At 36.4% G+C, this 23,934-nt stretch overlaps 1 protein-coding gene across 10 annotated transcripts in view; it reads right to left on the reverse strand.

The window, feature by feature from the left end:
* The window catches only part of CALN1 (calneuron 1), a 521,792-nt gene that overhangs the window by 425,565 nt on the left and 72,293 nt on the right, over positions 1–23,934 (reverse strand). For 3 of the 10 annotated variants that reach the window (XM_070567812.1, XM_070567809.1, XM_070567813.1), the window contains one exon: positions 15,722–15,827. The exons of the other annotated variants lie outside the window; for them this stretch is intronic. In XM_070567812.1, coding sequence (XP_070423913.1) covers positions 15,722–15,804 — 83 coding nt within the window. In that variant the 5' untranslated portion in view covers positions 15,805–15,827. The remainder of the gene's footprint in view (positions 1–15,721; positions 15,828–23,934) is intronic. 10 annotated transcript variants of the gene reach the window in all.

Raw genomic sequence — 23,934 nt, forward strand, 5'->3', positions numbered from 1 at the left:
GTTCATAGCAGCATTATTCATAATAGCTAAAAATTGGAAACAACCCAAACATCCATCAACTGATGAATGGATAGACAAAATATAGTATACCCATACAATAAAATATTATTCAGCCAAATAAAGGAATGAAGTACTGATATATGCTACCACATAGCTGAACCTAGAAACATCATGCTAAGTGAAAGAAATCAGACACAAAAGGTCATATATGACATGATTCCATTTATAAGAAATCCAGAATAGGGAAATCTATAGAGATAAAACATAGATTAGTGATTGCCATGGGATAGGGAGAAGAGAGAAATGAGAGTAATGGGATTTCTCTTGGAATGATGGAAATGCTCTGGAACTAGATAGTTGTAATAGTTGTACAACATTGTGATTACACTATCAACCACTGAGTTATTACTTTAAAATGGTCAGTTTTATGCTATGTGACTTTTATGTCAATTAAACAATTTTTTAATAAATACGTTTTTAAAATATGGATTCTAATTACATTGTTAAAAGGTAAGTATGTGTATTATAATTCCTGGAGCAAAAGTGGGAATATTATACAAAGAGATAGAGTAAAAAGAACAGATAAATTAAAATGGAATACTAAAAAAGGGTTCAAATAACCCAAAATAAGGAAAGAGAGGAGAACAGAGAAATGAAAATCAGAGAATATAAACAAATAAGAAGTAATAGAATTATAGCCACAAATCCAAATATATAATGGTTATATTAAATGTAAATGGTCTAAGCACAATTGAAAAACAGAGATTGCCAGAATGGATAAAGATGATGACCCAACTATATGCTGTCTACAGGAAACTCACTTCAAATATGATATAAATAGGTTAAAAGTAAAAATATGGGAGTGACATCAGCATCATGGCACAGTGTTCTTGCCCAGGACTCTCTCCCTTCCAACATACAACAAAAAGGAGCAACAAGATTCCAACAGAAAATATCCTAATAGCACAGGAATCCTCGGAGAGTCACAGCAGCCAAATGACAGAGGGCAGAGAGGCTGGAGCCCCACTCAGAGGAGCTGGAATGGGGTAACAGAGAACTTTGCCCCCTCCCCTAAAGACTGGAATCGCTGCTGTGGGAGGCTCCATGAGGGAAGGGGTGGGGGAGGGGTCGTGCATCAGTGGGATCACCCAGGACTCCCTAGGGCCCTTAGAGGGAAGCCCTTCAACAGAGATGAAAGCTTTCACATGGGGTGACCTCATCAAGCCAAGACCCCAGGAGACCAGATAGCGGGAATTGATAGGGAAACCAGGGACTGCACGCAGGAGAAAGCACCCCTACGTGGACTTGCACCACTCCATGCCATCTCGGCTGGAGGCATAGGGCTCAGAATATGAGACTCTCAACCCCCATCCAGTGGCTATAGGCTGTAACTGCAACTGAATAATATCACAACAGGAAAACCCTGTTCTCCCACAAGTATCAGGCAGTTCATCAAAACTCCAGACCAGAGAGAAAACAATAAATACCCAGAATTCAGTCCTGAGGACTCAGAAATAAGTAAACTAAACGACAATAAATTAAGAATAGCTATCGTCAAAAAACTCAATGAGGTAAAAGAGAATACAGAGAAACAATTCAACGAGTTCAGGAAGATACTTCACAAAAGAGATTGAAACTTCAAAGAAGAATCAATCAGAAATACTAGAGATGAAAGACGCAACGGAAGAGAAAACAAAATACGGATTCCCTGAATGCTCATGTGGACCCCATAGAGGAGCAAATCAGCATAATTGAAGATAGACATGTTGAATGGCTCCAGACAGAGGAGGAGAGAGAACTGAGACAAAAAAGAAATGAAGAAAGTCTCTGAGTAATATCCAACTCAATGAGGAAATGTGACATAAGAATTATAGGTATCCAAGGAGGTGAAGAGGAGAATGGAGCAGAAAGTGTGTTCAAAGAAATAATAGCAGAGAAGTTCCCAAATCTAGGGGATGAGAGGGAAATGTGTGTGGAGGAAGCTTTCAGATCTTCTAGATTTGTCGATGTAAAAAGACCTACTGCAAGGTATATTGTAGTAAAACTGGCAAAAATGAATGACAAACAAATAATACTCAGGGCAGCAAGGCAGAATAAAATAACCTACAAAGGAACCCCTATCGGACTTTCACCAGATCTCTCTGCAGAAATCTTACAAGCTAGGAGAAAATGGAATGACATATTCAAAACTTTAAAAGATAAAAATCTTCACCCAAGAATACTCTATCTAGCAAAAATATCCTTCAGATATGAGGGAGAAACTAAATCTTTCCCAGACAAATAAAAGCTAAGGGACTTGGTAGCCACAAGAACTCCACTACAAGAAATCCTCAAGAAGGACCTCATACCTGAAAAAAGAAAAAAAGGGAGAAAGTGATCACAAAACAAAGAGTAAGGAGATAGATAGAATCAGAAGAGGACAGCAAATATTCAACTATAGCATTAGGCTAAAGGGAAGGAAAACACCAAAAACAAAGACAATCTTGTCACTTTAACCACAAACTCACAACACAAGTTGGAATAAGATATGAGAATAATAACTTAGGAGGGGAGGAGGAAAGGGACTGAATTGGTTTAGACTAAGGAAATAAGAGACCATCAGAAAATGGACTATGTTATACACGAGATTCTGAATACAAACTTGAGGGTAGCCACTAAACTAAAAAGCAGAACAGAGACACAAAAAATAAACAAGGAAAAAACTAAGAAACACAGCATAAAAAACTGCATAATTCAATGGGTAGACGAAAACACACAGGATGAGAAACAAAGGAAATGCAGGAAAACGAGTGACAGAATGACAGCATTAAACCCTCATACATCAATAATCAGCTTCAATGTAAACGGATTGAACTCTCCAATAAAAAGATGCAGAGTGGCAAGATGGATTAAAGAACAAGATCCAACAATTTGTTGCTTCCAAGAAACATATCTCAGCTGCAACGACAAATACAGGCTCAGAGTGAAGGGGTGGAAGATGATACTCCAAGCTAATGGCAAACAAAAGAAAGCAGGTGTCGCAATACTTATATCAGACAAAGTAGACTTCAAGATAAGGCAGGTAAAGAGAGACAAAGAGGGGCAATATATAATGATAAAAGGGACACTCCATCAGGAATAAATAACACTCCTAAATATCTATGCACCCAACACAGGAGCACCAAAGTTCATAAAGCAACTATTAACAAACCTAAAAGAAGATATCAAAAATAACACAATAATAGTAGGGGACCTCAACACTGCACTCACATCATTGGACAGATCATCCAGACAGGAAATCAACAAGGAAACAGTGGAATTAAACAAAAAGCTAAAACAGTTGGAATTAACAGACATATGTAGAACACTCCATCCAAAAACAGAGAATACACATTCTTTTCAAGTGCGCATGGAACATTCTTAAGGATAGACCATATGTTGGGAAACAAGGCAAGCCTCTATAAATTTTAAAAAACTGAAATAATAACAAGCATCTTCTCTGATCATAATGCTATAAAGCTAGAAATTAATGACAAAAAAAGCTGAGAAAGGGACAAAGATGTGGAGAGTAAACAATATGCTATTGAACAAGCAATGGATCATTGATAAAATTAAAGAAGAAATCACAAAATATCTGGAGACAAATGAAAATGATAACATGCCATACCAAGTCATATGGGATACAGCAAAAGCTATATTAAGAGGGAAATTCTTCACAATACAGGCACACCTTAACAAACAAGAAAAATCTCAAATAAGCAATCTCAAATTACACCTAACTGAATTAGAAAAAGAAGAACAAACAAAGCTCAAAGTCAGCAGAAGGAGAGAAAGGATAAAAATCAGAGCAGAAATAAAAGCTATTGAAACAAAAAAGGCAGTTGAAAGGCTCAATGAAACAAAGGGCTGGATCTTTGAGAAGATGAATAAAACTGACAAACCCCTAGCCAGACTTACAAAGAAAAAAAGAGAGAAAGCTCAAATAAACAAAATCAGAAATGAAAGTGAACAAATAACTACAGACGCCACAGAAATACAACAGACTATAAGAGAATACTATGAAAAACTATATGCCAACAAAATGGATAACCTAGAGGAAATGGATAAATTCTTGGACTCCTAAAACTTCCCAAAGCTTAGTCAAGAAGAAACAGACAATCTGAACAGACCAATCACAAGGCAAGAGATTGAAACAACAATCAAAAATATCCCAAAGAAGGGGCTGGCCCTGTGGCCGAGTGGTTAAGTTCGCGCGCTCCGCTGCAGGCGGCCCAGTGTTTCGTTGGTTCGAATCCTGGGCGCGGACATGGCACTGCTCATCAAACCACGCTGAGGCGGCGTCCCGCATGCCACAGCTAGAAGGACCCACAACGAAGAATATACAACTGTGTACTGGGGGGCTTTGGGGAGAAAAAGGAAAAACAAAATCTTAAAAAAAATATATATATATCCCAAAGAATAAAACCCCAGGACCAGACAGTTTTCTTTGGGAATTCTACCAAACTTTCAGAGAGAATTTAACATCTAACCTTTTTAAGCTGTTCTAAAAAATTAGGGAGGTTGGAACACTTCCTAACACATTCTGCAAGGCCAACATCACTCTGATAACAAAGCCTGACAAGGACAGCACGACAAAGGAGAACTACAGGCCAATACTGCTGATGAACATAGATGCAAAAATTCTCAACAAAATATTGGCAACCCAAATTCAGCAATACATCAAAAGGATCATACATCAGGATCAAGTGGGATTCATACCAGGAACACAGAGACAGTTCAACATCCACAAATCAATCAACGCGATACACCACATCAAGAAATTGAGGAATAAAAACCACGTGATCATCTCAATAAAAGCTGAGAAAGCATTTGACAAGATCTAACAGCCATCTATGATAAAAACTCTTAACAAAATGGGGATAGAAGGAAATTACCTCAACATCATAATAAAGGCCATATGTGACAAACCCACAGCCAACATCATACTCAATGGGCAAAACCTGAGCACCATCACCCTGAGAACAGGAGCGAGACAAGGATACCCAATATCACCACTCTTATTTAACACAGTACTGGAGGTTTGGGCCAGAGCAATTAGGTAAGAGAAAGGAATAAAAGGAATCCAAATAGGGAGTGAAGAAGTGAAACTCTCATGTTTGCAGATGGCATGACCTTATATATAGAAAACCCCAAAGAATCCATTGGAAAACTATTAGAAATAATCAACAACTACAGCAAAGATGCAGGATATAAAATCAACTTACATAAATCAGTAGCATTTCTATACTCTAATAACAAACTAACAGAAAAAGAACTCAAGAACACAATGCCATTCACAATCACAACAAGAAGAATAAAATACCTTGGGGTGAATTTAACCAAGGTAGTGAAAGACCCATACAATGAAAACTATAAGAATTTCCTGAAAGAAATTGATGACGACATAAAGAGATGGAAAGACATTCCATGCACATGGATTGGAAGAACGTAGTTAAAATGTCCATACTACTGAAAGCAATCTACAGATTCAATGCAATCCCAATCAGAATGCCAATGATATTCTTTACAGAAATAGAACAAAGAATCCTAAAATTCATATGGGGCAACAAAAGACCCCAAATTGCTAAAGTAATCCTGAGAAAAAAAACAAAGCTGGAGGCATCACAATCCCTGACTTCAAAACATATTACAAAGCTACAGTAATCAAAACAGCATGGTCCTGGTACAAAAACAGGTGCACAGATCAATGGAACAGAATTGAAAGCCCAGAAATTAAGCCACACAGCTACGGACAGCTAATCTTCAACAAAGGAGCTGAGGACATACCATGGAGAAAAGAAAGTCTCTTCAACAAATAGTGCTGGGAAAACTAGAAAGCCACATGTAAAAGAATGAAAATTGACGATTCTTTTTCACCATTCACAAAAATAAACTCAAAATGGATCAAAGACCTAAAGGTAAGACCTGAAACCATAAGGCTTCTAGAAGAAAATATACGCAGTATACTCTTTGACATCAGTATTAAAAGGATCTTTTCAGACATCATGTCTTCTCAGACAGGGCAAACAATAGAAAGAATAAACAAATGGGACTTCCTGAGACTAAAGAGCTTCTTCAAGTCAAGGGAAAACAGGATTGAAACAAAAAAACAACCCACTAATTGGGAAAAAATATTTGCAAGTCATATATCTGACAAAGGGTTAATCTCCATAATATATAAAGAACTCACACAACTCAACAACAAAAAAATCCAGCAACCTGATAAAAAAATGGGCAGGGGACATGAACAGACATTTCTCCAAAGAAGATATAAGGATGGCCAATAGACACATGAAAAGATGCTCGTCATCATTGATCATCAGAGAAATGCAAATCAAAACTACCCTAAGATATTACCTTACACCCGTTAGAATGGCAAAAATAACCAAAATAAAAAGTAACAAGTGTTGGAGAGGTTGTGGAGAGAAAGGAGCCTTCATACACTACTGGTGGGAATGCAAACTGGTGCAGCCACTATGTAAAACAGTATGGAGATTTCTCAAAAAATTAAAAATAGAAATACCATATGACCCAGCCATCCCACTACTGGGTATCTATCCAAAGAACCTGAAATCAGCAATTCCAAAAGTACCATGCACCCCTATGTTTATTGCAGCATTATTTACAATAGCCAAGATGTAGAAGCAACCTAAGTGCCCATCAACTGATGATTGGATAAAGAAGATGTGGTATATATATATTATGGAATGCTACTCAGCCATAAAAAAGGATGAAATCATCCCATTCACAACAACATGGATGGACCTTGAGGGTATTATGTTAACTGAAATAAGGCAGACAGAGAAAGACAATCTCTGTATGACTCCACTCATACATGGAAGTTAAACATGTAGACAAAGAGAACAGATTAGTGGTTACCAGGGGAAGGTGGGGGTGGGCACAAAGGGTGAAGTGGTGCACCTACAACATGACTAACAAACAATAGTGTACAACTGAAATTTCACAAGGCTGTAAGCTATCATAATCTCAATAAGCAGTTAAAAAAAGTAAAAAGATGGGAAAAAGATATATAATGCAAATATTAATCAAGAGAAAGCTAGAGTTGCTATATTAATGTCAGACAAAATAGACTTCTGAACAAAAAAGTTATCAAGCAAAAGAGGTACATTATATATTGATGAATGAGTCAATTTACCAAGAAGTATAATTTTCTTAAATGTGTGTTCACATTACAATAGAGGTTCAAAATACACAAAGCATACCCTAGTGAAGCTGAAAAAGAGAAGAAGACAAATCACCAATTATAGTTAGAGACTTCATCACTCCTCTCTCGGTAATTGATAGGATAAGTAAGCAGAAAATCAGCAAAAATGTAGACCTGAATAACATCATGAACCAAGTGGATCTAATTTACACTTATAGAGCTCTAAACCCAAGAACAGAATATATATCCTTTGCAAGTAGACATGGAACAGTCACCAAGCTATAATATATCCTGGGCCATAAACCAAACCTTAATAAAGTTAAAATAATTGAAATCATACAGGGTACGATCTAGGATCATAATGGAATTAGACTAAAAATCAGTAACAAAACATTATGGAAAGTCTCTAAATGGGTTAGAAATCATATACCACCCTTCCAAATAATCCACGAGACAAAGAGCAAGTCTCAATGTAAATTAGGAAATAGTTTGAGTTAAACAAAACTTAAAACACATTTGTGGGATGGACCTGTGCTTAGAGGAAAAGTCATAACACTAAATGCTTACATTAGAGCAGAAGAACAGTCTCAAACCAATAATCTGAGCTTCTACCTTACGACCCAAGAAAAAGAAAAGCAAAATAAATAAAAAGCAAGCAGAATAAAGCAAAGAATAAGAGCAGAAATTGATGAAATTGAAAACAGAAAAACAAATCAACAAAGCCGAAAACTGGTTGCTTGAAGCTGGTAAAATTGACAACCCCCTAGTAAGACTGAAAATGAAAAGAACAGAAAGGTCACAAATTATTTGTATCAGGAACGAAAGAAGGGTGTCACTCCAGATCTAGCAGACATTAACAAAGATAATAAGAAATACCAAAGGCAACTCTATGAACATAAACTTGATAGCATGGAATAAAAGTACCAACAAACTACCAAAATCACCCAAGATGAAATAGATAATCTGAATATTCCTGTAACTATTAGAAAAATTGAATTTGTAATTTAAAACCTCCTGAAAAGAAATCTCATCTCCAGGTCCAGATGGTTCCACTATCGCATTTTACCAAACCTTTAAAGAAACAAACACATCAATTCCACACAATTTATGCCAGAATGTAGAAGGAGAGGGAAGATCATCCAACTCATTTTGGGAGGACAACATTACCCTGATAACAAAACTAGAGAAAGTACAATAAAAGAAAACTACAAACCAATATCCCTCATGAACGCAGACGCAAAATTCCTGCAAAAAATTAGCAAATTAAATCCAGCAAAATAGAAAAGGACAATACAACATAACCAAGTGCTGTTCATTTCAAAGCTGATTTAATACTCAAAAAATAACCAATGTAATCCACCACATTAAAAGCCCAAAGGAAAAAAAAGATGATCTCACAAATAGATGCAGAAAAAACATGTGACAAAATTCAATCTCCATCCATAATAAAAACTATCAGCAGACTACGAATACAAGAAAACTTCCTCACCAGATAAAGACTATCTACAAAAAAGCTACAACGTGGTGCCAGCCAGTGGCGCAGCAGTTGAGTTCGCACGTTCTGGTTCGCTGGCCCGGGGTTCGCCAGTTCAGATCCTGGGTGTGGACATGGCACCACTTGTCAGGCCATACTGTGGTAGGCATCCCACATATAAAAACTAGAGGAAGATGGGCACAGACATTAGCTCAGGGTTAGTCTTCCTCAGCAAAAAGAGGAGGATTGGCTGCAGATGTTGGCTCAGGGCTAATCTTCCTCACACAAAAAACAGAACAAAACTACAACCTACACCATGCTTAATGGTGAAAGACTCAAGACTTTCCCCCTAAGATCAGAAAATAGGCAAGAATGCCCACTTTTGCCACCACTATTTATCACTATAATGGAAGTTTTAGAAAGTGCACTAAGACGAGAAGAATAAATAAAAGGCATCTAGTTTGAAAAGAATGAAGTAAAACCGTCCTTATTCACAGATGACGTGTTTGTCTGTGTGGAAAATCAAGAGTCCATAAACAACTCCTGGAACTAAAGCATTCCTTTACTAAGGTCAAAGGAGCTATGATCACAAAAAACCCACATTTCTATATATTAGCAATGAACATTTGGAAACGATTTTTTTAAATCCTATTGATGTAATTACAAAAAATAAAATAGTTATAAATCTAAGAAAACATTTACAGGATCTCTGTATGGAATAATAAAAAAAATGATGAAAGAAGTTAAAGAAGACAAACAAATGGAGAGACATACTATGTTCATGGATTTGGAGACTTTATAGTACAGATGTCAGTTATCTCCAAATGTGTATAATTTAATGTGATTCTAATAAAAATCCCAGAAGGTATTTCTGTAGACATAGACAAGGTGGTTCTAAATTTCATATGTAAAGGCAAACAAACTAGAATACACAACAATTTTGAAAAAGAAAAGTAAAATCAGAGGAATGACACTCTCTAATTTCAAGACATTATAGAAATACTCTAATCAAGACAGTGTAGTATTGGCAAAGGGATACACGTGTGATGGGTATGGCTACAAGAGATTAGCTTGAGGAGATTTCTCTGGGTCATAAATAGATATTCTGTTTCCTGATTGTGATGCATAACAAATCTATGCATGTGTTAAACGTTATAGAACTGAACATGAAAAGTCACATTTACTAATTCACATATAGTAATCTAAAAACTAATTTAAAAAAGAAAAAAAGATAAACAATTTACCATATATGTATATATCTGTTTCTCAACTCCATTCTGTTTCATCAACTTATTTGTCTTTCTTGAGACCAATACAAAACTCGTATTTGCCATAGCTTTGTAATAAGTTATGATATCAAGTATTGTAAGCCCTCCAACATTGTTCTTCTTTTTGAAAGTTATTTTGGCTGTTTTAGGTCCTTTGCATTTTCATAAGAATTTTAGAATCAGCTGGTCAATTTTTATAGAAAAAGTCCTGCTAAGATTTTGATTGGAATAGCATTTAATACATAGATTAATTTGGAAAGAATCAACATTTAACAATATAGAAAGTTCTAATCCATAAAACAATATCTCTCTCTTTTAAATTAGGTATTCTTTAATTTCTCTCAGCAATGTTTTACAGTTTTCAGTACGTAGATCTTAGTCTTGGTCATATTTATTTTATATTTTTATATTTTTATTTATTTTTTTACTAATGCATAGAAATACAAATAACTTTTGGATATTGGTCTTGTATATTGCAACTTGCTAAACTCATTACTTCTAGAAGGTTCTTCACAGATTCAGTTAAAGAAAAACCAAAATGGAGACCACAGTGTGAGTATACCCCTAAGCCAACCACCCATAGCCACGTAGCCAAAACTGAAACTGTCCTGATTTCTTCCAAATGCTGACTCTGACCTTAAATAGAACTTAAGCCTTCTTCACATCAACACAGCCTTGCAGCTTCTGAGCCAGCCATCCACAGACAAGTAAGCTTAAGTAGAGCTACTACTCTAGAAGGAACGTAAGTTTCTAGTAACCTACAAAACAATGCACTTCCTTATTCATGCTTTACAAACTGCACTGAAACTGCTGAGAGCTGAGTTTCTTACCACTTTTGATTTTGAAGTCTCCCTATTCAGCTTGTTTCTTGCTCAATAAAATATTCATATCAAGCAAAACTCTCTAAACTTTCTTTTGACAATTTTATTAGATTTTCCTCATAGGTGAGTATGGTAGGCAAATTCTAACATGGCCCCCATGACTCTCAACGTCCAGTATTCATGCTTTTGTGTAATCCTTTCCCTTGCAGTGAAGACAGTTCCTGTGACTTGCTTCCAACCAATAAAATATGGCAAAGGTGAAGGGATAAGTTTAAAATTCACAGTTGCAGAAGTAATTAAAATATCTAATCAGTTGACTTTAGTTTCATCGACAGGGAGATTATCCTGGATGGGCCTGAACTAATTAAGTGATCCTTTATAGGTCAGAGACCCAAAGCAATAGAGCACGCCCTCTGTCACTGGCTTTGAAAGAGCAAGCTGTCATGAATTCTATAGCCTCAAGGAAATTAATTTTGCCAGCAACCTAAAGGAGCTTGAAAGAAGATCCTTCCCTGGTGAGACAAGAAATAGTCTTTTTGAGCCACCGAATGTGTAGTAATTTGTTATGCAGCAATAACAAATCAACACAACAACCATGTTATCTGTAAATAAAGACAGCTTTAATTTTTCCTTTCCAATATGGATGCTTTTATCTTTATTTGTCAAAATTTTGTAAAGAATTTTTGCATGAAGTATGTTGTTCTATAGTTTTCTTGTCCTATTTTTGTCTATTTTTGAAAAATCAGAATAGTGCTGAGTTGGAAAGTATTTTCTGATTTTAAATTTTCTGTAGGAGTTTATGTAGAATTGGTATTGTTTCTTGAGTAAAATTCACCAGTGAAGTCATCTGACTCTGGAGTTTTCTTTATGGGAATATTTTTAACCACAAATTTATTTTTCAAACTGAAATAGGACTTTTTAGATTGTGAATTTATTTTTTAGAGGGCTTTGCTTGTTTGTGTCTGTTGAGAAACTCATCCATTTCATTTAAGTTATCAAATTTATTGGCAAAAAGTTATTCACAACATTCTATTGTTCTTTTATTCTGTACAATCTGTAGTGATATTACCTCTTTCATTCCCAATGTTAGTAACTTTTGGCTTCACTTTTTTTTTCCTGACAGGCTAGCTAAAGGTTTATAATTTTATTGATTTTCTCAAAGAATCAGCATTTGGTTTCATTGATTTCATCTATTGTTCTTCTATTTTATTGATTTTTTTCTGATCTTTAGTATTTCCTTCCTTGCTTTGAATTTATTTTCTCTTCTTTTTCTAGTTTCTTAAAGTAGAAGTTTAGATCACTGGTTTGAGACCTTTCTTCTTTTCTAATATGTATATTTAATGCTATAAATATTTCTTTACATACTGCTTTACCTGCATCCCACAAATTTGATATGTTGCATTTATATTTTCATTCAGTTCAGTATACTTTCCAGTTTGTCTTTTGAGGTTTGTTTGTTTTTTTTTTTTGAGGAAGATTAGCCCTGAGCTAACTACTGCCGATTCTCCTCTTTTTGCTGAGGAAAACCAGCCCTGAGCTAACATCCATGCCCATCTTCCTCTAACTTATACGTGGGATGCCTACCACAGCATGGCTTTTGCCAAGCGGTGCCATGTCTGCACCCAGGATCCAAACTGGTGAACCCCAGGCCGCTGAGAAGCAGAACTTGCAAACTTAACTGCTGCACCACTGGGCTGGCCCCTGTCATTTGAGTTTTTGGCTCATATGTTATATATATAGAAGTGCATATTTATTTCCCAAACATTTTAGGATTTTCCCAAATATCTGCCTGCTGTCGATTTCTAATTTAATTACATGTGATCAATGAACATATCTTGTATGATTTGAATTCTTTTAAAGCTATTTACTATTTATAGCCTGAAATATTGTCTATCTTTGTAAATCTTCCATATTCACATAAAAAGAATGTGTATTCTGCTTTTGTTAGATGGAATATTCTATAAGTTCCAATTACATCAAGTTGAATGATGGTATTATTCACATCAAGTTTGAGAGAGTGTTAAAATTTCCAACTATAATTGTAGATACATCTATTTCTCCTTGAACCTCTATCAATTTTGACTTCATGCATTTCGAAACTCTACTGCATGAGTTGCTCGTCACTGAGCTGAGGCCCAGGAATCCTTCACACGCTAAGTTGGGGCAATCATAATGCTCAATTTGCTTCCTGTTTCTCAGGTTTCACTGTTCTTCCCTGCCTTATTATAATACCTTGAAAACCATTGTTTCATAAACTTTTGCAGTTTCTGGTGCTATTGTTTAATTTGGGAGGGTAAATTCAATTTATACTATTCCTTGACCAGAGCAAAAGTCTCTTAAAACTCCATTTTTTAATTAAATATGTTCACTTCTTGTGTTTGATCAGCATGAGCAATTCCAGAGAATCTTGGACAAGATTTGATCCAATTACTGATTTACCTAGTAACTACTCCAGGGAAAACTAGTTCTAGACTTAGGGGTACCTGGGAAAGCTAATAATTTGGTTACTTTTCAAAAAAATTTTCTTTCAACATCGGCCAACGTATAGTGGGAATGTGGGTACTTACATTTCTGTTTTGGAGTTATCAAAATAAGGAATTTCTTGCATGTATTGAATGTGACAAAACATTATAACCTTTGTCCTTTTGAATTATTATCAATTTGTGTGTTTTGCCATCCCACAGAGTTGGCTAGAATTAATACCTCTCTGAAAAATAAAGAAATAATTTACGTGAAATTGATTTTGAAGTCTTGTTCAAAATGTTTAAATATTAGGATTTCCCAGTTTTTGATCTTTGGAAGAATCTATTAAGACTCATGATCTATCTATGAGCTCCTTTATATATCCCATCCTTTCTTGCAGTTGAATTGGTGCCAGGTGACTAGCTCTGGTCAATGAAATGTGTGCTACAGTGATATGTACCACTCCCAGATCAAAGCAGTTAAAAGTTAGTGTGTTTCCTCTTTTTCCTCCCCTGCAATATGACCCTGGAGGCCCTATGCACCCCATGACATAGCTCCTAGATGGGGAAGTATGTCTCCATCTGTATCAGATTTCATGGGAGTGACACATACACTTTATTTATTAAGCCATTAAGATATTAAGTTACTATGAGAAAGTCTATCCTAATAAATATAGTTTATTCTTATTTTCTCTGATAATAAGACAGTTTTAAAAGGATCTATTAGATGGTTTAACCTTAGATAAATTACATTCAATTAATGACCACGGTGCTAGCTAACAGTTATGTTAGCTAGCATGCCATGTGCCAGACACTGGGCTAAATGCTCTCTATGAATTATCTCATTTAATATAAAAGTTATACCAGGAAAATTATTCAACCTCTGTAAATAGCACTATGCCATTCATTACCTTGTTTCAGAATTCTGACTGACCAAGACTGCCAACTCTAGGTAACTGTCAGCTTTTCTCTGGTCACAGTTTTGGTGACACAGACCAAGTTTCACCTTGCAACTTGTGCAAACACATTCACAAAAATATCCAACAGAAATAGGACTCTACCAATGAGGAATTTCTTCACATTATTTGAAGGTACTTCATATTTCACTTATAGCAGTACTAATTGATATTGTACCAGTTACATGAAGTGTTGTGTGTGGAAATTCAAGTTAACTGCCATCACATTTCTCATTTATTTCAGTAATGTTTTAGCACTCCATAGAGATATAGATGATAGATAGATAGAGAGAGATCGATATAGTTCTATATCTACATATCTATAACTATACGTATGTATGTATGTATCTATGTGAGCCCTAAACAGTTGTCCAGCTGGTATGTCCCTTAATATGATTCTGATGCAGGGGCATGGAGGCTGCAGGGACCTGAAAACTACGTGGCCACCTCTCAGTGCATGAGAACATTTTCTGAGGCTGTCAGCATCCTGCCAACTCTCTTCCCCATTCATGCAGCTCCTCTTTCTGCTTCAATTCACTGCAAGTCTTATTATGCAAGGAACCAAGTATGCCTCCCAGTATACACTGTAGAAGGAAAATTATTGTAGATAGGATATTTATTATTGAAATATAATATATGAAAAGCATTGTAGATAGAGAGTTGGAAGCAGTGCATATTGTTTTTATTAATTCCATGAATTCTCTGACAGAGTCAGGAAATCCAACCATCAGAAAAATGGAAGATCCTATAGAGGTTGTACAGCTCCAGGCCAAATGTGTACAAGTCAAACTCCACAAATTGGCAAATGCCAAGCTTCAATAAGAATAAAGAAGCCAAACATGAGGCCTATGAGATGACATCACAACATGCAGGAAGGGACATATGGTTCTAAAGTCTCAAAGAAAGAGCCTACTCTTGGAGATGACGTCTTAAGAAACAGAAGTAAATTGTAGAAATCGTGTACTTGGTGCTGTCATAAAGGATATAGGAATGCACAGACTTTGTGAGGCTGGGGCAGGGAGAGAAAAAATCAAGGTGAAGGCAGAGGTACAAGTGCGGAAATGAGGAGAAAGGAAGGAAACATCTGACAGCAGAATAAAAGTGCACGTGAGAGGCAATAAAGAGCGGACGCTTCATTGAAAAATAAATCAAAGCTTTGATATGAGAGAAAAATTAAAAGAGCTCTCCCTATATTAAAATGCAGAAATAAAGATATAAACATGTTGAAGTAAAAATGTATTACGTACGTAGGACAAAGAAATGAAGATGCACCTGAGAATTATAGGTGTTCCCAAGAAATAAACCAAAACTACTCAGGAGAGATAATAATACAAAAAATAAGAAAATTTTGGGAAATGATTAAAAAACAGGTATGAAAATCAGTGGGTATCATATTTTTCTGGAAAAATTAATAAGAAGAGACTCTCATGTAGATATGTGCTGGTAAACTTTTTGAAATTCAGAGATGGGGGAAATTAACTGGAATGTACAGGCAAAACACAACACAATCCAAAAAAAACCCAAAGACTCTTGGAAGGACTCTAAGATGAATCAAACCTGTAAGTCTTGATGTTAAGCCCTGAAGTTGACTGGAGTCCCTGGGCATTGCTCAGCTGTGTCCCAGCACTGGCCACATCCATGAGAATCAGCAACAGAATCTTTCCTGTTAGACATCAGAGAGTCACAGGAGAGGAGGCATCACCTTGATGATGAAAGATGATGAAAGGAGAAAAATGTCTTCACCTTTGTCCCTAGCAGTACAGAACTTAATTCACACACCCCCATGTGATACCCACCCTGATATCGGTTCCCCCACATTAAACCCAGCATATGTGGAGTTAAAACCAAAGCACTCATTCCCTGCTTACTCTCTGGCTTCCTGGCTCCAGAATCCACTATCCTCCGTGGAGACAGACACAGCCAAGGACAAGCACCTGGATTTGTTGTCTCCTCCTCGCAAGATACTGGCTGGTGGGAAAGCTGCTGACAAGCAAGGTCACGGGCTCCCTCCTCTCTGCAAGTAGTCTCAAGGCCAAAGACAGGCTGCTGGGAAAGCTCTGATTAGCAAGGCCATATGCTGCCCCTCCTCTACCTAAAACCCCAATAAAAACCCTTGCTTTTAGCTTTTTGGGGAGTTTGGGATTTCAGTGTTAGCTGCCCTCTCTCCTTGCTCAGTGCTGTGCAATAATAAAATTCCTACTTTCTTCCACCACATCCGGTGCCAGAGATTGTCTTGCTGTGCAACAGGCAAACTCACTTCAGGTTCGATATAAATTTGTCGACCCCAATGGGACAATGTCCCAAGTGGACATCTCACCTGTGGTTCATCGGCCCCTGGCTAAAAGGCTCTCTTGGAAGCTGTCCTGCAGCTGCCTGAGCCCATTGTCTCAGGGACAGCCCCAAGTGACCGGCTATTAGCCAGATGTCCTTGGCCCACGGCGCTTTTGCTTTGGTAGTGGAAGAAACTAGGTTCAGGCCTTAGGAAGACATCTCTTGTAAGTAGCTGGTAGTTTTTGTTTTTGTCCTTGTGCTAACCTTTTCCAACAGGACCAGCCAGAAATAATGGGTACCTGGCAGCCCTCTGGGCTCTGTTTGTTTTGAAGTCGCAGTGCCCCAGCCAGATTTTGGTAAGTCCCCTGGGTGTGCACAACCAAGGTCCCTTGTCATTGCTCATTTGGGAAGATCTGCATATTGGATCATCATTTGTTGGATGCCCCCCGAGTGTAGGGTACGGACTAAGCTGGGACTGGAAGCATTCTGGTTTTTGGTTTTTGGTTTTGGTTTTGGTCTTTGTTTTGGCTTCCATTTGTGGCTGAGGGTTTTTGGGAGAGCGTGCTTGTTTGGTATTTGTTGTTGTTTGTCTGTTTGCCTTTTCTTTTAAAAGTGTTAACATGGGAGGTGCCACATCTATTCCACCTAAGAACCCCTTGGGAAAAACTGGCTGACTGGTCGACCTATAGCTATAAGCCAATGTCTGAAGAGGGATAATCTTCTTTAGTAACACCACGTGGCCACAATATTCTTTAGACTCTGGAGGAAGAAAAAAGACCAAATGATGGATCCTTACATTGGGAAACTTTTTAGAGAGTTCTCACGATAAACATCTGTTTTATTGGTACCTATGAAAAGACCAAATTAAAAGGAAAATACAATGACTACTCTTAAGAACTTAAACTTGGAGTCTCAGCTTCTTCTTCTGGTCTTACAGATGCTAATGAAAACATTAAGTTAACAAAGAGAAATCAGAAAGGAAAGAGTCACAGGACTCATTCCAACAGGATGGAAGTCTTTTGCTAGTTATTAAAAAGGAAAATGGGATAAATGGCACAAATATAAATAAAACTAAAACAAGGTTTTAATAAAACACTGCCTAAGGTTGGATGGGCTAAAGGGACCCCTATTGGCCCCCCAACATTAAAGGACATCAGACAAACCTGTTCTATTCACCCCAGTTTGAAAAATTTTAAAAGGTCAGAAGACAGAAATCACAATTAAAAAACCTGACCAGCAATTGTTTGGGGCAACAGTTAGGCTACTAAGGTTAATAAGACTATAAAAATTAAAATGTTTAAGCTAATATCATATGAAGAGGTTATGTCAACTTTGCCTGGATATTTGCTTTGGGAGTAAATGTTATGTCTAACTGGGAATGCTTCCCCGTCACAATATTTTAATACCAAAACTTGTTAATGGAATTCTAACATAAGTTATAATTAGAAGTATAAGAGTTGAAAAATTAAGATAAAGTTTTGTAAAAATTGATATACTTAAATGGACAGTTTCAGTTTACCCAAATTGGTGTATTTACATATGCAATTGGAAAAAGCCAGCTACAACAACAGAAAGCTTATTTTCATCTTTTGAGGCTTCTAGATAAAATCAGACTTTACTGCCTCTTTAAGAGAAAATAACTAAATAATTAAACATCCCAGCAGCTGAACCCAAATCTGCTGCTTTTGTCTACTCTCTTGCTGAGCTTCCCAGCAAGCTTCGCTTCGCTTCAACTCCCCCAAATTCCTGATCTAAAATTGAACAAGTGAAAATAAGTAAACTTCTGAGATAATTTGGAATTGTAATGGCCATTCTGGGAAACTCTGTTTCAGAAAAGAAAGGATTTAAAATCTCTTATAATGAAATTCAGGCTTTAATTAATATGCAATACTTCTAAAAGACAAAGTTATTTTAACATGATATAAAATGATCTTTGATGAATAAAAGCCTGTTTAAGTTTGCTGGTTTGATTTAAAATAGACATGTCCTCAAAGTTATCAGTGCCGGATATGATGCAGACATACAGCCTGGGTTTCCTGGTCAAATGAGCTCATGTCATCTCTGCTACAAAATTCATCAGCAAAACTAATGACTCAGTATAATACCTGATTTTGTTTAATGTCTCATGAGGTTTTTGTAGATGATCTAACGATAATTGCAAAAGACAGGTAAACTAAATAAATGTAGAATAAAAGTTTTTGGAAAAACTTTTTAACAATAATTATATGTATTATGATGTATATACTTAAAATGACTTAAGATAATGGTTAACTGCTTTAATGTCACATGAAGTTTTTAAGAGTAATTTAAACATAATTGTTAAAACTGGGTAAGAGTTTTAAGTACAATAATTATGTTTTATAGTTTGCATACTTAAAAAACAGCTTCCAAAATCTTTTTGGAAACAAACTTTATAGCTTTACTAAATTAAGTTAAATAATAACAGTTACTACTAACCATAGATTTGTCTGCCTTTGGTTTCTTATATCAAAGAAACTGAAAAGTGCTTAGGTTTATTGATAAACATGTTTTATGTATGCTGAGGAATTTCCTTTGAGAAATCATATATTTCTAAAAGATCTGTATACAAGGAAATAAAATATATGTTTTCATGGGGCTGGCCCTGTGGCCGAGTGGTTAAGTTCGCATGCTCCACTGCAGGCAGCCCTGTGTTTCATTGGTTCGAATCCTGGGTGTGGACATGGCACTGCTTATCAAACCACGCTGAGGCAGCGTCCCACATGCCACAACTAGAAAGACCCACAATGAAGAATATACAACTGTGTACCAGGGGGCTTTGGGGAGAAAAAGGAAACAAATTTTAAAAATCTTTAAAAAAAAATATATGTTTTCAGTAAAAAGGTATAAAGAATAAAAATATTTTTGTTTCTTTAGTTAAGAAAGATAAATTTGGGGGCTGGCCTGGAGGTGCAGCCGTTAAGTTCGCATGTTCTGCCTTGGTAGCCCAGCGTTCGTTGGTTCAGATCCCGGGTGTGGACATGACACCACTTGGCAAGCCATGCTGTGGCAGGCGTCCCACATATAAAGTAGAGGAAGATGGGCACGGATGTTAGCTCAGGGCCAGTGTTCCTCAGCAAAAAGAGGAGGATTGGCAGCAGGTGTTAGCTCAGGGCTAACCTTCTTCAAAAAAAAAAAAAAGATAAATTTGGCCTTAAGTACTGGGACAAATTCTGAATGTAAAAAAAGCAACAAACAGTTTGTGAAAGTAAAACTCTGTGAAATTTTGTGCATGGTCAAGTTGGCTAAGATTAAAGTGAATCCAATTAAGTAAATAAATTTATATGTCAAAAGTAAACTGGTACAAAATTAAAACTTGGTCTCCTCTTTCTTAAAAGGATAATTTTCCTAAGCTTTTAATATGCTCTCCATAAAAAGATTATAAAAAGGTTTTTTCACTCTTTTAACTCTGTTTCCCCTTGACTGTTTCTGTTGTCACTTTGAATAGATACCTAAACAAGGTTTCACAGTGAGCTCTGTTTCCTATCTGAACAAATGTTTTAAAGCTTTTAATATTTTTGACAAGCTCCCTGCCCCCAACAAAAATATTCAAGTCCTGAATAAAAGCTTTCTTTTGACTTGGAAGAGAAAGGAGTGTTTCTCTGGGGATTTTCGAAAGGCCCCTGAGACTTCTTGGAGAGATTTGCTCTCTTCCTCTAAGAAAAAGTGCTCAACTAATTAGTCTTGTTTGGCATAATAGACTATATGGGAAGCATTGTCAGATAAGTAATGACAAACTTTCTTCAATGGTATTATGTAAATGAGTGTTATTGATGTAAGTATTTTTCTAAATTACGTAAAATTCTGATCGGTTCTGATTGTCAGCCATAATTCTGGTTATTACATCAAAATGTTGTATATCACAGAGATGGTCAAATGTCTTTGTCAATTACCATTTTTGAATGTTCTGTCATTTACAGACAGTTGTTTTACTCTGATATTTTTGCAAATATGTTTCATCTTTAGAGAAATTCATGGAGAGGACTCTGGTGCTTACTCTAGAATACAGGTTCCAATAAACTTTCAGGTTATAAAACTGAACTGGATAAGAAATTACAGAACTCTAACAGAGAAACTGATAATTTCATGAAACTGCTAACAAGATTAAGATCAAGAACCAAGTATAAGGACAGAATAAACTGATAGAGATGATTATAATTTTTTATGGCTTTTTGCTTGAGATAGTGTTGATTTTTGATTTTTTTTCAGATTTAAGAAAACCTTTTTTTCTATTCTCTTAAGGAACTATGACTTATAGCAATTTGTAAGCAAAATTGAAGCATTTATCTTTTTCTCTCTGAGCCCTCCAAAATGTAAAAACTCCTGATGAGTAAGTATTCTTATTCTCAAGGCAATATGGTTGTTTTCATAAGTCCAATAAGAATCTGTTCTTCTTATAACAGGACACAATTGGAAACACTGGTTATAATACCAAGGCTTTGATTGGAATGTCATATTTGAGAGAAACATATAGACTCGGATATGACAAGACAGCTTTTAAGGAATGAAGGTTGAAATTCTGGAATAAAGTCACTTGGAAATATTGGCCTGGTACTGTGCTTATGGGTTCAGTGACCTGGTAAGGTTGAGCAAAGAATGTCACTGCCTCTGGCAGGCACAAGGAACCTCAATATTTTGGGCACCTCACAAAGAGAGGGATTCACCCAAATCTGCAGGTACTACAGGTAGAATCTGATGACAAGTTCTTGGCATGGCTTTCCTGGCCTTGAGAGGCCTTTAAAGTTCAACCTGAGATTCCTTATAAAGTTCCAGCAAAGCAGATTTAAAAGAGCCTATATAGTCAATTACTATTCTTGCTGTACTTGTGTAAGTAATTATGCCCAATTAATTAAAACTAGACTTATTTTGCAAACCAGTTAGTCTTAATTTGGCTATGTCTAGTGAAGTAGAGGATGAGTTTAGAGAAAAAGATTATGTTTCAATAGAAACTATAATACACATTTGTGGATATTGGATTTTGGTTTTGTCAATTGTCTTTTAAGATTTTTGTTACATCTCTTAACTGAACTGGATCCTGAATTCTTTTAGTCTCCTGAAATATCTAGCTAGAAACCTCCAAACTAACATTTTCATGTTTTTTCCCATCATTTTCATTCAGAATCAGTGAAAACCAAATCTGCCCTTTTTCCTGAAGCCTTGCAAACTGAAGCTGGAGGACTTAACATAAACTTAGGAGAGATTCATGTCTACTGCTCTGTAAGCCACTCAGAAAGCTACCTGAGTGCCTGATGACACCATCAGAGACATTTCAAACTGCAAAAGATGCTTCGACCTTAACTTCTAGAAATATTGATTGGCTTCCCCCTAGGCTCAAGAACTAGTTTACAATTTGCTCCAACAATTAACCTTGTTTTTCTCTTTTTGTTTCTCTAGAAAAACTTCTTATGAAATACCTGGTTACTTACATGATACAGGCCTAACTTTGGGAGCTTGCTTGCATCACCACCTTATTAAAAGACTGGTTCAGTGGGATGAAACAACCTACACCCCATTTCATCAGGAAGTAGCTAGATTGGTCACTGCCTCAAATCCCTCAAGACTGAGGGATGGACATAAAATAGGAGGGAATTGATACCAACCCTGATATCAGTTCCCCCACATTAAATCCAGCATATGTGGAGTTAAAACCAAAACACTCCTTGCTCAGTGCTGTGCAAAAATAAAATTCCTACTTTCTTCCACCACACCCAGTGTCAGAGACTGGCTTGCTGTGCAACAGGTGAGTGAACTCACTTCAGGTTCGGTAGCACAGGGATCATGCTGGGAAGGAGTAGGGGTGAGTTTTTATACTGAAGAGGAGAAAACCATTGTCTAAATATTGGTTCCTGCCCATATAGAGAAAAAGTGATGATTTCATAACTCATTTCCAATCCATACTGTAGCCAAGGGTAGGGATGTAGAGCAGTTGGCCCTATTGTCACATTATTAACACAACAATCCACATTTCTTGTGCATAATTGCATCCCTGAGTATGACTTAGAGAAAGAAGGAGGCAAAATGCACTCCCCATTATGAGCAGATTAAATTGTGTTTAATAAAATAGTTTTCTTCTTTTATATGAACTTACACTGAACTATCTCTGGGAATTACTGTTTGTCCCTGGGAGGTAAGCAAGTGTTTGCAAATGCATGCAGGAGTGTGTATTCTCTCCAATATTCACTCCTAGGAGACCAGAAGACTGCAGGGAGAATGAAAGCATATGTTGATTTCAACAAATAGTGCTGGAACAGTTGGACATCCAAATGCAAAAAAATGAACCTAGACACAGAACTTATACCTTTCATAAAAATTTATTCAAAATGGATGATAGACCTAAATGTAAAACACAAAACTATGAAGTTTCTAGAAAAAAATATAGGAGAAAATCTAGATGATCTTGTGTTTGGTAATGAGCTTTCAGATAAAATACCAAAAGCATGCTCCATGAAAGAAAAACTTGATAAGTTGGACTATATTAAGATTAAAATCTTTGGGGCCAACCCCGTGGCTGAGTGGTTAAGTTCGTGCCCTTGACTATGGTGGCCCAGGGTTTCTCTGGTTCGGATCCTGGGCACAGACATGGCACCACTCATCAGGCCATGTTGAGGCGGCATCCCACATGCCACAACTAGAAGGACCCACAACTAAAATATACAACTATATACTGAGGGGATTTGGGGAGAAAAAGCAGAAAAAAAAAAAAAAGATTGGCAACAGTTGTTAGCTCAGCTGCCAATCTTTAAAAAAAAAAGATTAAAATCTTCTGCTCTGCAAAAGACAGTGTTAAGAGAATGAAAACTACAGATTGGGAGAAAATATTTGAAAAACACATATCCGATAAAGGACTTACAGCCAAACTATACAAAGAAAATTTGAAACTCAACAATAAGAAAATAATCTAATGAAAACAATGGGGAAAAGATTTGAACAGACACCTCAACAAAGAAAATATACAAAGGGCAAACAAGCATATGAAAATATGGTCCACATCATATGCAATCAGGGGATGCAAATTAAAACAATAATGAGATATCACCACACACTTATTAGGATGGCTAAAATCCAAAAACAAAAATGATGATACCAATTGCTAGTGAAAATGTGAAGCAACAAGAACTTTCTTCTTTGCTGGTAGAATGCAAAGCTGGTACAGCGCCTTGGAAGACAATTTGGAAGTTTCTTACAAAGCTAAACATAATCTTATCGTATCATCCAGCAATCATGCTCCTAGGTATTTACCCAACTAATTTGAAAACTTATGTCCAGACAAAAATTTGCATGCAGATTTATAGCATTAGATTTATTTATAAATGTATTTATGTACACATATATAAACATAAAAATATATAGATTTATAGCAGCTTTATTCATAATCACCAAAATCTGGAAGCAGCAACAAACAGTGGTACATCTATATAATGGAATATTATTCAGCAATAAAAAGAAATGAGGTATCAAGCCACAAAAAGACATAGAAGGAT

The sequence above is a fragment of the Equus przewalskii genome, chromosome 12 (assembly GCF_037783145.1).
Source record: "Equus przewalskii isolate Varuska chromosome 12, EquPr2, whole genome shotgun sequence".
Classification (NCBI taxonomy): domain Eukaryota; kingdom Metazoa; phylum Chordata; class Mammalia; order Perissodactyla; family Equidae; genus Equus; species Equus przewalskii.